The 18,039-nt window shown below is 41.6% G+C and overlaps 1 protein-coding gene across 1 annotated transcript; it reads right to left on the reverse strand.

The window, feature by feature from the left end:
- Positions 1-11,640: 11,640 nt before the first annotated feature.
- On the reverse strand, positions 11,641-12,356 carry LOC311222470 (feather keratin Cos1-1/Cos1-3/Cos2-1; the record flags this gene model as incomplete). The annotated part of the gene is made up of 2 exons (XM_084306780.1): positions 11,641-12,002; positions 12,281-12,356. The coding sequence occupies 2 exons, from the start codon at positions 12,354-12,356 to the stop codon at positions 11,641-11,643; spliced, it is 438 nt and encodes a 145-aa protein (XP_084162906.1).
- Between the last annotated feature and the right edge of the window lie 5,683 nt (positions 12,357-18,039).

The following is an 18,039-nucleotide window of genomic DNA, read 5'->3' on the forward strand; positions in this document are numbered from 1 at the left end:
TCCCTCATGTTTCTTCTTTGAAACAAAATCTTAGTCTATTTGTTGCCTACTGTATCCTAACTTGCTGCTTAGAGTTCAGACACTCTGTTGAGTGGAAATAGGCAGCTCTTGCAGGTATGAACTGCACTCAGATGTTATACATCTCAGTCCAGTGGGTGAATACAGTGTGGAGTCCTTAGAGTCCCGTTGACTTCAGAGAGCCCAGTGCCTATGTCTAGGATTTGGTCTTTCTCCTAAGCCTTGTTGAATTTTAGTTAAAATATATCTACAATGAAGAAAATTACCTGAAGAACTTCTGCTCTGAAGATTTATTTAAATCATTTTTGCTGTTCATGTTTTCTTTAGAGATAAGTAAGAATGTTGGCAGCCAATTAGACCTGCACCTGTTGCCTTTTCATTTAGAGACTGGGGTGTACGCAGGGAGATAATAGGGTATGCATTGGGTATGACTTACAAAAATGGGGAGGAGAAGACAGAGAACATTTTAAAAGACTTTTTTTCTCAGAGGGTGGAATCAGAAGTGACTGTGCAGCCATCTTGTTAATGGCATACCCGTGGGAGAGAGAGAGAGAAGAAGGGAGAGTGGAAGCTCTTTGGCAGCTTTGCATCCCCATCTGTTGTCACAGGGGGGTCCGTTGAATCTCTTTAGGCTGTTTTTTTTTTTGCCTCTGTTGGATTGATAGCTTAACTACTGGGGGAAATATCAACCTGTTTGGTCTGGCAATTAAAAATATTCTTTAACTGCTATAAAAGCCTGTTTCTACATTACTTCTGCAGTGATTTTCATTAGCATTTGACAATTAAATTTAGCCTTGGTATTGTCCAATCAGACACTTGAATAAGTGGATTCTGAATTAATAAAGTGGTTTTAATCTGGAACAGGTTCGTAGAGGCAAATCTTTGCTCCATGCATTGCAACAGTTTGTTTCTGGCTGGGAAATAAACGAAAATGGTTTTGGGGATGAAAGGACAAAGGACCTCTGGAGAAATTTCTTTAGGTTAGAACCATAAATGGGGTAACAAGCATAAATCCCAAAACTCTTACAGCTACACATTGGTCCCAGATATCCCAACGCATCCACAGGTCCATTGTGGGTACCCAGAACCACTCAGCTATGGTCCTTTCTGATCATCCGTCCCTTTTGTTTCTCTCTTATGAGGTCTTCTGTAGCTTGATCTAGTAGTTATTGGACTAATCTTTACATCTAAAATGACCAGGAATAAACAAAGCAGCATCTTGGGAGGATGGACTGAAAAGCATTTGGCTGCATGGGCCTCATGGGCTTTATCAGACCTGGGTCTGAAACTGCTCAGAAACTCAACCCTAGGTCTTGCTGCTCTGGGTTGAGCAAAGCTACTGAGGAGCTCATGATGAATCTCTCTTGCTCAAGCTATTTTGTTTCTCATAAAGAATTCACTAACCCTTGGAGCATGGTCTTGAATCATCCTTTCCTAGACAGTTACTTTTCCTTCCTCTCTGGCCTAGAGAATAATTTTCTGTTGAAATGTAAAAGCTTCAGCAGGAGAGCTTCAGAAATCCTTGCCTGTGAATGCTTAACAGACTATTGATATGAAACCCCTTTGGGTTCAACGTTTTGCTCCAGTCTGGGCACAGGAAAGAGTTGTTTACAAGCCTCATGTTTCCACTGTTCAGGGCTCTAAGCTGTTAAGGGAGGAGGCTTTGTGTGGTACCTTTCCAAAAGTCAGGTCTGTATGCTTCGAAGCTGACTGGGAGACTGGGCCTGTAGGAAATGAGGCAAGGCTGCTGTCTGGAGTATAGGCCTGAGTTAAACCTCTGAAAGCACCATGATCTCAGAACTCAAGTGGTTTAGTCCATAGGTTCATGAAGGGCCTGAGGCATTTACTCCTAGGGAGGTCTGAAGATCTGAGAGGCTATGCTCTTTCAAACTGAAGGTCAGAGCTACAACAGGGTGTTTTTGGTTCCTAAACTGCTCTGGGTATTGTGTTAATGAGCCAAAGGGACTAGAGTAATTTTACTATGTCCCTCAAAACATGAAAGCATAAGTCACTTGCTACTTAAGATTTTTCTCTGCTCTTCTAAAAAGCTCTTCTATTTTCTAATGTCAAAATGATAGAGATAAATATAACAAATTAAATGGAAAGTCAAGAAGGAATCCCAGTCACCATACACTGCTGCTATATTAGGGTGTGATCCCATTCCTTCCTGTGTTCATCAGTGCTTCCATGTGGTTACTCCTGATTTATGACTGTATAAATAAGAAGTGAACCAGGCCTGCTGCAGGTATCTTGACTTTCCCTGGAGAAAATCACAGCAGTGAATGTATTTGTTTATTGATTTATTTATTTTGATGTGCATAAAGTAAGTAGAAATCCCAGGGCTGGGAATTAGGTAACAGGTCATCCTTACCCTTGAATCTGAAACTAGGTAGATTGGCCTCTGTGCATGGCAGTGCCTAAGCTGTTTTCTGCTGGAGGGAGGGAGAGAGACTTGAGGTGAAAAATCCCTCCCCCAAAATCTGACTGCAGGTTCTGCATATGCAAGCCAATGGGGCTATTAAAAAAAATAAATCACAGAATATGCAAAAATAAATAAATAAATGCCTGCAAATATATTTAATGTAAAAACTATAGAATCATAGAACATGAAGTTGAAAGGCATCCACATGGAACATCAAATCCAATTCCTGGCTCCACACAAGTCCACCTAAAAATCAGACCACGTGTCTGACAGTTTTCAAACACTTGAAATCCAGGAGGCTCGGTGCCATGGCCACTGCTCTGGGAAGCCTGTCCCAGTGCCCAACCACTTCTGGGTGCAGAAGCTTTGCCTAACATGCAGACAGAAACTTCAACCTGAGCCCACACCATTGCAGTGCAGAGCAGAGTGGGACAATCCCTCCCATCACCATGGTGGTGCTGGGCCTGAGGCACCCAGGGTAGGGTTGGCTGCCAGGGCACACTGCTGACTCATCTTCAACTTGCCATCAACCAAAACACTCTAATCCCTTCTTGTGGGGATGCTCTCCAACCTCTCCTCCTCCAGTCTGTATGTACAACCAGGGTTGCCCCATCCCAGGTGCAGGATCTGGCACTTGCTCTTGTCGAACTTCATATGGCTGATTGCCCAGCCCTCTAACTTGTTATTATATATCTGCAAAGCCTCTCTACCCTTGAGGGAGTCAACAACTCCTCTCAGTTAAAAAAAAAAAAAAAAAAAAAAAAAAAAAGAATTATTTTTACTTGAGCTTCTGCAGAAGTGAGCCCTTGGGACGTGAGCCCTTTGAGGCAAGAATTCCTACTTTGGGTCTCGGTTGTTATGCCTAGAGATGGTGTCACAAAAATAATTATTGAGATGTCATCCTTTGGGCTCTTTGCCTGACACTTGCTGTTTGCTGTCTTTTGGAAAAGGTGGGGAAGCCAGATAGACACAGCACTATAAGTTCATCAGCTTGTTTCTTATCACGATGGGAAGAGTGTAACTCATCAGCAAGGCAAAACTCTCTTATATGTCTTAAAGGAGTGCCGCAGATGGCAGTTGCCACCACGCATATGTAAAGTTCAGACAAGTTTCAGTGCTGTTGGTATCCATATTCTGCTTGCTTACAGCTACACATCCATTCCCTTTTTCTGCTCAGACTCTGCTTTTGTTACATTTTTTTTTGTGCGTGCTCTGGTACAAGCAAACTCTCAGGGACATTTGCAGTTTTTCATTATGTTTTCTTTTTTCTTTGCAAAGCCAAGAATTTGTGTTTTTGTTAGGTATTGCAAATGGTGCAAAACAAATTAAATTGTTTAAGAAAGCCAGTGCTTCTGGCTTCTTATGAAAGTACAGCAAACATTTTGCACAACATAACTCCAGTTTTATATGCTAAATTCTTAGTACAAAATAGCTTTGCTAGACAGCAATAAAACTTTCATTTTATTGCCTTTTTTTTTTTTTTTTTTTTGATTTACTTCTAAACTCAGCAGGAGAAGTGTCTATTTCCTTTCAGCTCAGCATACCACCAAACATTCTGGGAATATGGTTATGCAGTTCAGCATAAATATGAATCTTTGACTAATAGTGCAAAGCTGTGGCAATTGAAGAGCTGGCTGAGCCTTTCTTCTAGCATTGAGAAGTGTAAGCAGCCACAACATCCACTGAAACTGTAGAACTAGGCTTTGATTTTTCTTTCTAAAATCAAATTTCTCATTGGAAAGCTACCACTGAAATGTAGGATAATGTTGAGAAATCAGCATTTCTGAAAACCAGGTTTTTAATCAGGTAGTGTAGATGTGCAGGAATAATAATTAAAAAAAAAAAAAAAAAAGAAAACACTGAAAATTAAGCTTTCCTCAGGTCACCTTCCTGCAGAACATGCACAAGAGCACCCTTGGCACCCTTTTTCAAATATAATAACTGCTTATTCAAAATCTGCACTAGGGTTCTACTATGAAAATCAGGAAATGAGCACAAAAAGATGTTTTCTTAAACAGACACAAAAACACGTCCTGTAATACTTACGGAAGGCGCCTGCAAGTCTGAACACATTGCAGCTTCTTTCAGTCACTGCTATTTGCAGCTTCAGAGAACAGACTTAGAAAAAGGTAATTAAATTTTTTTAGACTGTTTCTATAAGATACATGGATTGTCCTTCAGGCTAGCTCTCCACTGATCTGGGACACGTGGTTTGAAATATAGGGTATTGCAAATTACAGATAGGTGGAATAACTCATAATCTTGTACTGTTCACTTAATTTAGAGAAGGATGTCTCTGAGGTGTGACCCTGGACAGCTGATTGTGTTTCTGTTCTTCTCTGTGCAGAGTTAATGTGTTCCCTTGGGAAATTTCCGTTCAGCAGTGAGGATCACACAGCTTTGGTATTCACCTGGGTGCTCTGTTTGAGACTTATATGCTGTGTTCACATACTTTAAGCCTCTGTTAATGTCTATCATCCAGAACACAGGATTTGAATTTCCCCTTTTCACCTTCTTGCTTATGTGTTGTTTTGTCTCCCCTGCTTATTCCTTCCATTCTTGTTCTTCAGCCTGAATCTGCCAGACAGGACCATTGCTCTGAGCCTGGACAAGCAGCGCTTTATCAAGTCCGATACTGCAACAATTCTGTCAAGCCTCAAATAGGCCTGTAAAACTAAACACTCTGCTCAACTTATTAAAAAAAGGGAGCTACAGGAAGTCATTATCTGAGTTAGAAGCATCATCATCCCCTCATCCCCCACACCTCCAGTTTTATGTAGTTTGTCTTGTTTCATCTTCAAGCAAAACGAACCAGATTTTAACAGCAAAAGAAGCAAGAATAACTCCAGAGCTTTACTCTTCTCTCCAAACAGGACATTGGTTACCATCTTTAATATCATCTAAAAGCTTCCAGGAGTGGTCTTATTTGGCAAGACTTCTCTCCAGCCAAAGTTGAGGGATATCCATGAATACTTCACTTCTCACATTTTTCAACAAACTCTTTAAGAAATGTTTAATTCTTTAAGAAAGCAACAGGCTCACAGCTTTCAGTCCCTGAGAAATTATTTGCCATTAAAGTTAATATAGTCCAAGCATGGGATGCCACATAATCAGCTCATTGGAGACTGGACCATACTTCGTTGATGCATTTGTGCTATAATCAGTGGGGATATTCATGTCACTAAAACAAGCATTGTTTGAACCCTGGGAAAGAAATGAACATCAATCACATATACAAGATTTGGCTCAGTAGAATTATCTTTCTGCTTTACTTCTTTTTTATTATTAATTCCCCATCATGTTTAATAACTTGAAGCATTTGAAAAATAATTAGTAATATACTGGGTATAAAGGATAAATGGATAATTCTTTAATTATATGGTGTCATAAAGCCAAGTCTTCAATTACAGTGTATGAACACCTTTGGTTCCCTCATAACAACTCTGAACCTTATCCAGCAATCATATATTCTAACTACTTGTCAAGTTTATCCAGCACATCCTGTGCCCTGATGGGCTTTATGGCTAATCTAAGAATGAATTTATCATAAACTGATATGTTTCCATGCTGGGGAGTCCCTTCTGATTATGAACCTTTGCATTTCACAGGCCATAGCTTGTCAACTACTACTACCTGTTTCAATCCAATCTTTCACAGCAGCCACTAAGCCTTTGCTTGCTCTATACCTCTGCCCAAGTGTAACAGACAGATGACATAGACCTTTTGCTGGGATGCAGCTCCTTTGCAGCTGTCTTCATTTCACACCTGGCTACGATTTAATTGTTAAACAGGGCTCTATGTTAACATTAGACAAACATCATTGATCGCTCTGGTAAATAACATTTTTTTTTTTCTACTAATTTTTTTTCAGTTAATTAGGATTTTAATCTACTCATGAACTGGTGCAAAGAGACTGTTGCTGGTGTTTCACAAAAGTGAATAGCCTCACTCACAAGCAAAACAAAAAGAAAAATATCGTCCCAAGAAAATTTTTATTTGCTGGTGGCTTTTTTTTTTCTTTTCCCTTTTTCTTTTTTCCCCTGTCCCAGTTGTGAATAACACAACATCCAATTCAGAACAAGTACTGGGTCAAACCTGAGCAAATGACGGAATTTAGCTCTTGATTCTTAAACATGCATTTGTGCTCTTTCTGCAGGAATGTCACAGACAAGAAAAACGTTTACTGAGAAATTTCAGGACTCTCATGGAACGTTTGCTCAAACTGATGTTTTGTGAGCTTGCAGGTGAGGAGGTATTTTGCAGTTTGGGTTGAACTTCATAATAAGTCATGCAGGATGAGAGCCAACTCTATCTGGGCTTACTTGCTCAGGTGAGTGCGGAGTACTGGCATGGCCATCAGGATGCCCTGAGATGACCCAATCAACCCATGCTGATTATAAAATCCAGTTTAAAGCAAATGACAACCCCAACAGCTGTGGTGTTGGTAAACTTTGTTGATGTATGAGAGACATTCTTGGAGGGATGGAGTAGGGTTGGGAGGAACTGCCATAGGAAACAAGAAGGAAAAGCCACTTTTTCTTCATCTCAGCAATTTATAGTACAAATTCCTTGGTGCAACTTCTTTAGTACAACTAAATTTGAGACTGGGGCTCCCAATGAAACAATATCTCACTCAGTTTTAAAGGAATCTGCAGGTGGCCCCAGGGAAGGGGTTCAAGCAGCCATGATAATAATGAGGACAGACACTGGCTGCTAGCACATTGCCAGAATAATAAATATATGCACATGGTATTGCTTCGTGCGTTTTTGCAGTGAGGCAAACACAAGTTTGCCACCAGCAGAATGATGTGGGGGCAATGTACATTATGCAGTTTTTGTCACCCGAATGACAGTGCATGCTGGAGAAACAATGACAAGGAACACTGAAAATTTAGAGCTCGCTCCAAGGAAATCCATTCGGGTGTTCATGAAGAGCTGAAGTGAAAGCTCCCAACAGTTTTCTTGCACTGAGTTGGTTCACACTGCAATTCCAGTCTCTGTGCAAGACCTGTGTGTGGCAGTGAGCTCGGCAGGGGTGGCTGCATGTGCAAAATAAACAACTCTTAGGGAGATGTCAGAAAAAGAGAAACTTTCTATGTGCTTTCGAGTTTTCAGGCAGCTGAACAGTGAAAGAGATGTCTCGCCCACCTTGCAAGGTGTTGAACACTCTGCTCCTGATGTTTAGCCCTTTTTCTGGGCACTACTAGCATGAAGAAGGACAGGGATCACAGTGTTTATTTCTGCTCCTGGCCAGGCAATTATTATTTTTTTTTATTATTTTTAATTTATTTTTTATTTTTTATATTTTTAATTTTTGTTTTCTCCTTGGAATTCTTAGGATCTTGTTGATCTCTCCCTTCCCTATTCCTGTTCTTGTCTGGGGAAGAATGGTGCTATTCCTCAATTTTTAGTCTAGATCCCTTTCTTCCCTCCCAGTCTGGATACTGGAGATATCAGTGAGATATAGAGAACAAACAATTAAAATTTTTGAGGAAAAAATAAAAAAAGATTCCCTTGAAGTGCAGCAAGTCAAGCAGCTGACAAACTTGTTTCAGAGAAAAGAGATGCCTTTTCTCCAGGCTCTGTGCATGTCCCTCTAAACTTCAGCAAATGCTGCAAAAGATGTGGGTCTGTCCTGGGTTGCTGTGCCAGCTGATGCTGCATGACAGCACCACACACTGCCTTGTTCCCTTGTTCCCACAAGATAAATTCTCTCAGTCAGTGTATGCATTATTTAGATCTTTTGCATAGCCCTGCTCTGTCTGGTTATTTTTCCAGGAAATATTTTGTTATTGTTGCTATTTGTTTCCCATCAAGGAGGGAAAACCAGGAAGGTATTCCTGCTCTGTTATTTAAGCTTTTGGTCACTTCATTAATCCAATCAGTTCAAATATTGACTTGTGAGAGTTAGCACTTCTAACCACACATTTAATTCCTCTCGGACTGACCAGGACTAAGCAGTAAAAGGGGGCAGGTGGTGTTTTTGGGGAGCCCTTTTCTTGCAATGAATGCAGTGTGTTTCTGAAGTTCAAACTGTGTTGTTCTCATATTTCTGGCTTTCATGCTGCTTGCAAAATGACACTCTCAGGGTTACTAATTTCCCTGGAAGAAGCTTTAATGGTGTGAAGTCTTTGCTGTGATTTAGTTCACACAGAACTGTATTCCTGTGGCTCCAGATCCTTCAGCTTGTCTGTAGCATCCTCTGTTACATGACTATCTTGCATTATTTTTGTTTTGTTTTGTTTGTTTTATGCTGCTTGAATGCATAGATATACTAAATATCTGCATGCAGAACATGGCTTACTTAAAAGCACTGGTGTTTTAATCCTGGTAATCAATTCTATTCCTTCAAGTGTAACAACATGCCAAGGCAATTTGCAATTTCTAATGACTAGCACCCCATAAATTAATCTCATGTTTTATGCTTTGAAGAATACTCCGAAGAAAAATGTAATATAAGCAGAAAAGTTTGTTTTCTGCTATTCTTTTTATAGTCTGAAGTGGGATCAGATGTCAGGAATGTCTGGATGGCAGAAAATTTTGCTGCTATAAGCTGATTTGGATTACGTGGCTTTTCCTTGTCTCCGCAGTCTAATGCACAGTTAGACTTACATAACTCAAGAAAGAGCTAGTGATAGTGACTGGCTTGAACTTCAGGATACAAAAGCCTACCGTGTATCATGTTGCATGTTGGCTAATTATTTGAGCTTTCTTTTTTATGTCAGATTTTTTATTTTTCCTTTCCAAACCACTCCTATTAAGAATTATTTACGGAAATACTTCCTGGACTTCAGCCTTTAGAAACAAGGATGGTGCTAAAGTAATACTGGTGTGTGATTCAATATTTTTGTGGCTTCACCATTAAGAGTATTCCACAAACCCTCACACAATGGGGTGGGTGCAAGTAAAATGACATATTTAGCTAAGAAAACATTTTTTTTTCTAGTTAATTATAGCAGGGAACAGATGTACGTTAGTGAAAGAGGTAGAGGGTAGGTGGCTCTGTATAATGCTGGAAATATGCTTGGCTAATTGTGCATCCACCTGTGGTTGTGCAGATGGCAATGCCTCCACTGCAGCTGTAATGTTCACCAAGCCCTGCTATCCCCAGCAGCAGCAGCTGCAGCCTTCGGAGAGGGGTGAATGCGAACAGCTTGAGCTGGTCTCACTGCTGGATTCCGGGGTAGGGGTTGCTGCCTCCATAAACAAGTGCTAACATTTCACATCGTGCTTCCAGGCTTGTAATGTGTTTGTAGCTGCAATAGGCAACAGCAAAGGAATAGCTGAAATATTTAAACCCAGAAGAGGCTGCTGAACATAAATGAACAGCACTGAGGCAGCACAGGATAGTCAGCACCTGCGGTGCTGTGAGGTCCTTTGAGTCCTTTGTTTCTCCTCCTATCTTATGTATTTATGTGAATATGGAGATTTATTAGATTTTATTTCAGAGTTATGGAAAGAAGAACCTGAAGGATTTTATTTTGCATATTTCCTATTATATATTTTTAAAACCATGGTAGTTTGTTTCTTCCAGCAAAAGGCAGTGGCATCTACAAGTACATGATTACAGGAGTCAGCCAACTCCAAACATACAGGCACTCTGGATTAGTTGATTTGATCTGGAAATGAGATTTTAGTTTCTCCTGAATTAAGTGCTGGAGTTTTTATTTTCAGGGGAATAAAAATTGGCCCACAAGGGCCATACCTGAAGAATAACAAAAATGTATATCTCTTCCAAGGCCTGTGTTTGTCTCCTCAGTGTTGTTCTGCTTTAAGTCTTCACTTGCGATTCCATGTTTTTTGTTCATTTTGCAGCAAAACACAAGTGATCAAAACTGTTCAACCACAATAATTCAGCTTTTTCTGTAAGGTGGGGAAATATTGAAGCACTAGATTTTAAGGAATGTCACAGACCATGCTGAGAGCAAAATCAGGTACCGTTCTCACTGTTATGTCTCAGCAGAGACTGTGGGATATCTTCTCTCAAAGAATCTCTTTTCTGGAGCATGATGGGGTTGTGCTGCCTATGGGGCCTCTGAGTTTCCCGGTCTGATGAAAGCTGATCCATGTTTGGGGAAAAGAAAGTAACACTGAGCAGCCATGAGTGTTTGGGCATCGGTCCCTGTCCTGGTCCTGCCTCCATGAAAAAGGAGTTGCATTCACAGGGACTGGGGGCTCCAGTGTGTGGTCTGATGGGACTGGTACCGGTACGAACTTGTGGATCTCCTCAGCCCTACGCATCTTGGCAACAGCTAGATTGTGCCAGACACTGTGCTGAAGTGTGATGGGGATGCACAGGGAAGCTGTTCCTGCTCTCCATGCTCAGACATGATGCCCATGATCAGGTGGTGGAAGAAAGGTGAACATGGAGGTGAGACAGAGGGCCATCCTCAAGACAATTACCCATTCCCAGTTTCTGCAATCCTTTGAGATCATCTTTGTCTAAGCCTCCATCTCCAGCACAGCTCTACCCAAAGCAAGACAAACACTCTTCCCCAAGAGCTGGGGCCTCCAATTTCATCAGAACTTGTCTGGGCAGAGACGTCACAAGTCAAGGACTGTTGGCCATTGGCTGTGGAGGAACTAGGGATGTCTTCCTCATGTTCAAGAGACAGTGCCTGAAAGATGAATTGCTGCAGTATGTCCCACCCTCCACTGCCTAGAGGAATGAGGCAGTGCCCCCAGCCTATTCCCACTAAGGAATGGTTTTCTCCCTTGGCCATCTGTATCCAGATGAAAAGACCACACAGGGACACACTCAGGATTGCTGTAAATGTTTATCAAGGCTCAGGGGGGAAAGGAGGTGACTCCAAGAGCAGGCCCCAAGGTTGTAGCACAGGAGCAGACAAAAATCTGTTCAGCTTTTCCAATGGCAGACTTGCAACAGGGCATCAATCTACCTGGCCCACATGGGGAGAGGGGCTAGCAGGTCTCTCCAGGCTGGTTTCTGGGGGCCTCATGCAAAGCAGAGGGCAAGAAAGCAAAGAAAGAAAAAGAGTGTGTGGAAAACAGGATAGGTATACATTGGCCATGTTGTCATAGAATCCAGGATGGCCCCTTCCTGTCTGTCTTTACAGGACAAGACAGAGATGGTCAGGTCCTCTTAAAACAACAGCACAATGTTTGCTCTTCCATCCATTTTTGTCCAGCAGCATGTTCTGAGTTCCTGGGGTTATGGTCTGGGGCACCGTCTGGCATCTTTAGCAGGGGCGGCACCTGCTGCCACAGTAGCGGCTGGTAATACAGGAGAGGTCAAAGGACCCAGAGTTGATGGGGACTCCGTCACAGCTGAGGATGCTGCCAACGGCAGCAGAGGTGGAGGATCCCACGACGGTGTTCTGCGGGAAGGAGCTGAGGATGGGGCCGGGCAGGGTCACCACCACAGGAGAGGGCTCAATGACGATGGTGGAGTTCTGGCACTGCCTGACGCAGGGCTCGTTGCAGCTGCTGGCCAGCGGGGTCGGGCCGCAGGGCTGGCATGGCAGGCACTGGTCGTAGCAGGACATGTCTGGGGGCAGGAGGTGCACCTGGGAGAGAGGGTAGAGAGGAAGCAGAACATGAGCTGCCTGTCACCACACCTTAACAGAACCAAGGCACAGGCAGTACTGTGAGCTGGAGGCTGTGCCTAGGCTCCAGCACAGGAACCATCATACTAAAGCCCAGTCTTCCTCCATGACAAACCTTCTACCTCTTGACTCTCCCACAACCAGCAGTCCCAAGATTTGGCAGGACACACAGCTGATAGCAGCTGAAAGGTCCAAGGAACTGAATTCTCCTGTGGGAGAATGAGGGAGACAAGAAGGGGCTTCAGACTCACCTAGTTCCCAACAAGAAGAAGGCCAGAAAAGTGGATGAGAGAGCACGGAGCTGGGCTGGCTTTTATAGTGGGCCTTAGCTGCCCCATGTCCAGAGGCATCCCTTGAAGCAGGGACTATTTTCTGACAAGCTACTCGTGCATGCAAAACATCCTGTCTAATGATACGGGATGTGAGTTGCCTTCCTGTGATGCTGCTTTACATTTCCTGCTTTATGCCCTTTCCCCAAAGAAGGCAACTTCTGAGTGGCAGGTAGGGACGCCCAAGTATTTCCAGGCAACACATCAGTGTGGGCAGAAGACTCAGCTCACGTGCTGGAAGAGTCCAGTAAAGGGAAATGTCATCAGTCTGGGTGACTCCCCAGGGATTCTCTAGGGCCCTTTTGGATACAGGTGACCCAGCTCCTGCCTGTGACCCTACCCCTCCTGACACTGCCCTCAGGGAAAACCTGCTGGCCTGTTTTGCCTCCTCCTGCTCTGACCCAGGGATGTCAGTATAAGGGGAGAGGTTGTGCAGGGCCCTTTCTGGATCACAAAAGAAAGGCCGAACAGGACAGTGTCTGTTCTAGTTAGAAGGAATAAGAAGATGAATGTAGACAGAAAGGAAACCTTTCATGTGGAGGTGATCCTGCCTTCTACCAGCATCGGACAGAGCTGGGTGGGTTTTCCCAAGACACACTGCACACATCCTGTCCATAGAGAACTCCTTCACTCCCATAACTTGATGCCTTTCATTTGTGCTTTAAAAAATAAATACAATCATACACCTTCTCCTTACATGATGCAAGCTTATTTCTGTCATGACACCCACCAGTGATCAGTCAGGGCACTCCAGCACTTTCCTTACCACTGCTACTCAGGCTAACAATTAGGATTCTCAGGCCTTAAGTGCAAGGCCCAAGAAAGCAGGTCAAGGGAGGTGATCCTCCCCCTCTACTGTGCCCTGGTCAGGCCTCACCTGGAGTACTGTGTCCAGTTCTGGGCTCCCCGGTACAAGAAAGACAGGGATCTCCTGGAAAGAGTCCAGCAGAGGGCCACAAAGATGATACGGGGCCTGGAGCATCTTCCCTGTGAAGAAAGGCTGAGAGACCTGAGTCTGTTCAGCCTGGAAAAGAGAAGACTGAGAGGGGATCTCCTCAGTGTATATAAATATCTGAGGGTTGGGGAGCAGAAGGAAGTAGCCAACCTCTTCTCAGTGGTTTGTGGGGATAGGACAGGGGGCAATGGCTGCAAGTTAGAACACAGGAAGTTCCGCACTGACATGCGAAAGAACTTCTTCACGGTGAGGGTTGACAGAGCATTGGAGCAGGCTGCCTAGGGAGGTCGTGGAGTCTCCTTCTCTGGAGATATTCAAGGCCTGTCTGGATGCCTACCTGGGCAGTCTGCTCTGAGGAACCTGCTTTAGAGGGGGGGGTTTGGACTCGATGATCTTTCGAGGTCCCTTCCAACCCCTACAGTTCTGTGATCCTGTGATTCTGTGATTCTGTTCACTTTAATTCGGGGACTATGATTAACAAGGCAATCCTACAAAAGATGAGATGTGGCAGGCTCTTGTCTCTCATGCATAAGAAATAGATGGTGTAAAAGTGCTGTTTAAAATTTCTCCTCTTGGTCACCTGCACAAGGGGTACTTCTAGAAAGTGGGTGTCATGTCCATGTTGCTTGTGAGATCTTATAATATACAAATGACAGAAGGGGCATCAACATGGTTGGGAGGTGGAGCACATGCCCTGTGAACACAAACTGTGTGAGCTGGTCTTGTTCACCCTGGAGAAGATAAAGCTTTGTATGAACTAAAAGGAGTCCCATGGTTCCTATGGGGAGGTTAGTGGGAAGATGGAGCCAGGTTCTTCACAGTGATGCACGTTGGGAAGATGAGAGACAACAGGCATAAGCTGAAGCAAAAAAGGTTCATGATAATAATGAAGGAAAAATGCTTTTTAAATTATTATTATTAAATTTAAATTTTAATTTATTATTTTTTTTCCCTACGATGACAATTTAGCAGTGAAGCAGCTAGCCCAGAGATGTCATACAATCTACATCCTAACAGGTTTTTAAGACCCAGCTGGATAACAGCCCATTCTATTCTCAAATCTCACCCTGGTTTGAGCTAGAAGTTGGACTAGGGATGCCTTAAAGTCTCTTCTAGCCTGAACTGTGATAATGTGATACTATGAATATTTCCCTGGTACTTTTATTTTTATTTATTTTTATTTTTATTTTTATTTTTATTTTTATTTTTATTTTTATTTATTTTTATTTTTATTTTTATTATTTTTATTTTTATTTTAATTTTATTTTTTATTTTTATTTTTATTATTATTTTTTTCTTTTTTCTTTTTTCTGATTAAGTAGATCAGTTTTGAGGCAGAACCATTTTTGGGTCTCAGCACCAGTATCAGAGAAATAAGAAGTCACAGTAAAGCCAATATGGCTTCCTATATTTCATCAGTAGTTTAGGCAGCCTGGAGAACATAGACTGTTGATGGGTCCCCAGCCACAGAACAAATTAAGTAGATGTTACTACAGAGGATTCATGAGAATACAGGACAAGAAGAGAGTGAAGGAGTTTCTAACCATTAACCTCTGTTATTGCAGGCAGCCATGACATATCTTCCCTTGTTAAAAACATCTGCTATCTTAAAATCAATTAATGTTTTACTGCTTTTACTTCTGTTGCAATACTGCTCCAGAATCTATATCTTCCATTTATTAAAAAAAATATAATTTATATTTTAAATTTATTCAATACCTGTTTATATCCTTTTGTTCTGCTGACATCTTTTCCCAGTGCTTTAAATACCTCTTCTGACACTTATTTCTGGATATGTTTGTCGAAAGTGATCCTATCCATTTCATTTTTTATCTGGGAAATTAAACAAACCAACCCCTCCCAGGCTTCTCTCATAAGACAGGCTTCACATTCCCCTCATCATCTTTCATCATGCTTCAGTCGGAATTAATTGACCTGAGACTGGATTACCAGCACAGTGCATATTGCTCCAAATGAAATCTTTCTCATGCCTTGTGCAATGCTGTTAATATTTGTCCATCTCCATTGGAAATACTTTAGCTGATGTGTACTATGACTGCTTTTGTGTGTGTGTGGCAACTATAACTCATTTGTCTGTAGCTGTTTTTGCAACAGATTTTAATTGTTAATTCATCTCACTGTGCATTATTATTTTAGTTTGTATGTAACATAAACTTTTATCTCATTCTCAGGGCTGTCCAGTTGTCTTGATGACAGTGTCCTCCATCTTGTGTTGTCAGTGCCTCCTCTTTTCAGTCCTTATAATTGGTTGCATGGATCCTTTCCTAAAGAACACCACTTTTGTGGGATGCCTTCCTCCAGCTTTGTAGTTCTCTTTTTTATTACAGATATTTCTGCATTTTCTAGGCCCTTACCTAAAAGTATGGGTTCCTCTGCTAATCTCTGTCTTTGCAAATTTAGTATGTAATTTCTCATGGTGTGTGGCATTAAGTGCTCTGCTGAAGCAGAGATGGGTGAGAGCCACTGCATTTTCTCTAAGAAATCAGTTATTGGAAATCTTAGGTTTGGCTGGCACAACATGTCCATCCTCATTCTTCTCTGAAACTGGTGCTGCTGGAGCGAAGCCCAGCTGCTGTTGAATTGTACACAGCACAACAACAGAGAGCTCAGAGCCAAGTACAAAAAGTCTTGTGATCAATTAAAACCACAGGAGAGAATTCACTGGGTACCTTGTGCCTACCTAACTTGGGCTATATCCAAGATACACTGTTGACGCCCTCTGTCTTCCCAAAATATACCTTGTCATTAACAGCCAGTCAATGACTGATGGACATTGATTTGACATTGACTGATGGATTACTTCTAGCTCTTTCTGCTAGTCAAGCTTGTTAAATGGCACCCCTGCTTAATGACAAGAATAGCAGCTCGCAGGCAGGTGCTGCACATGCAGACAAAATCTTGCTTGATAAGTTTTCCTCCTGAGATATTTTTGAAGGGCACCAGATACGTAATTTATGTCTTACTAATATTTTTTTTGAGACTCAGCCAATTCCCTCATAGCACTTCCTGTGAAGGGATAGAACTAGGCACCATTGAAACATCATGGATTGCAAGAAAATAATGATCCAGGGCTGGAGGTACTGGAACTCTGAGCTGAATCAATTTTTCTAAATAATAACCAAAGAAACCAGTCTTCCAACAAAAGAAATGATTTCTCCCAAAGGCAATGGTGTCTGTTCTGCGTGGTACTTGTTTCTGCCATAGTTTCATATTGTTCTCTGCTAGGTAAAGCTTGCTTTAGTGGTCAGAGCTGGTGGAGAAGCTCGTTGGCTTGTACACAGGAACAGTTCCAGGGGCTGAAAGAAGCATCACTTAATCCTCAGCTCTTGTACAAATTCACATGATAGTATTGCATGTATTTGGGTTCTGTGGTTAAGATCGTGTTAGATGCCTGATCAAATCTTTCTGAGAAGTGTTAGTGAAGTGAAGTGGTAGGGATGTCTTTAGCTGTAGTGACATTTGATTTGCTTTTTGACTGAATATTTCTTTCATCTGCTGCAAATGCCCACAAGTAGGCTGCATGCTTACCTTAATAGGAAATCTCACTGAAGTTAGCCAGAAACTGTGTCAGTTTGAGACTATGAGAATATGCTTAATGATTTTTTCAAATTCCATAGTTTTTTTTTGTTTGTTTTTTTTTTTTTTTTTTCCCAATAAAACCCATTAACACTGAGACAAAGTAGACTTTTTCCTGTTTTTTTTTTTTTTTTTTTGTTGCTGTTGTATAAGAGAGTACTCTGGGTGCTTTGGCTTTTAGCAAAATAAGTTGTTTTTGTTACAAACTTGGACAATATAAAGGATTTGTTTTCTTAAAAAAAAAAAAAAAGAAGTGAAACCAAAAAAACTTTCAAGAGAAAGTGTAGTAGCAACTCTGCATCACCTTTATTCTCTAAAAATAACTATCAGGTGTGAATTTACAGCGGGTATGGGGAAGGATGAGGAGAGCTGGCTGGAGGCTCATCCTTTGGCTTTCTGCATGTAATGAGCACATTCAGGTTGTGTGATGTGGCTGCGCCTGTACAACAGCAGGGCCTCCATAGTTGGAGACCACTGCCACCATGCCCAGACCATCTAACAGCTCCTACTATGATGTGGATATGGTGGAGGTGGAGGTGTTGCATTGCCTGTTTCCTGGTGTGTGATCTGGAGATGAAGCTGTACTGGGTAATGCGGGGAGGAATGGTTGTGGGTTTGCAGTCCCTAAAATCCTGTTAACAAAGATGTGGTAGATTCAGGACTTTACCCTGGTGACATCAGAGGAGCTACAATGACATGAAAACTACAACAGAAGAGTAACAGAAGAGTTGCATGTGCTATACTCAGTGTTTCTAGAAGGAACTGAAAACAGTAATACTTTAAAATTTTGCTATTTTATTTTATTTTATTTTATTTTATTTATTTTATTTTATTTTATTTTATTTTATTTTATTTTATTTTATTTTATTTTATTTTATTTTATTTTATTTTATTTTATTTTATTTTATTTTATTTTATTTTATTTTATTTTTCTCCAGAAGCCACCTTTAACTAGAGTTTAATGAGCTCCCAGCAGTAGACACAAGTAGGAGTAAAACACTCACAACCCCCTATGCCAATTAGTTCAAACAAGATGACAACAGGGGCACTTCTTACCAAGATTTTCATGAAAACACTTCAGATAACTTTCTTTCCAGATTCTGAGATAAGATACTCAAATTGCACTATGGAAAAACTTCCTGAGATTGTAGA

The sequence above is a fragment of the Netta rufina genome, assembly GCF_964035555.1.
Source record: "Netta rufina genome assembly, chromosome: 2".
Taxonomy (NCBI): Eukaryota; Metazoa; Chordata; class Aves; order Anseriformes; family Anatidae; genus Netta; species Netta rufina.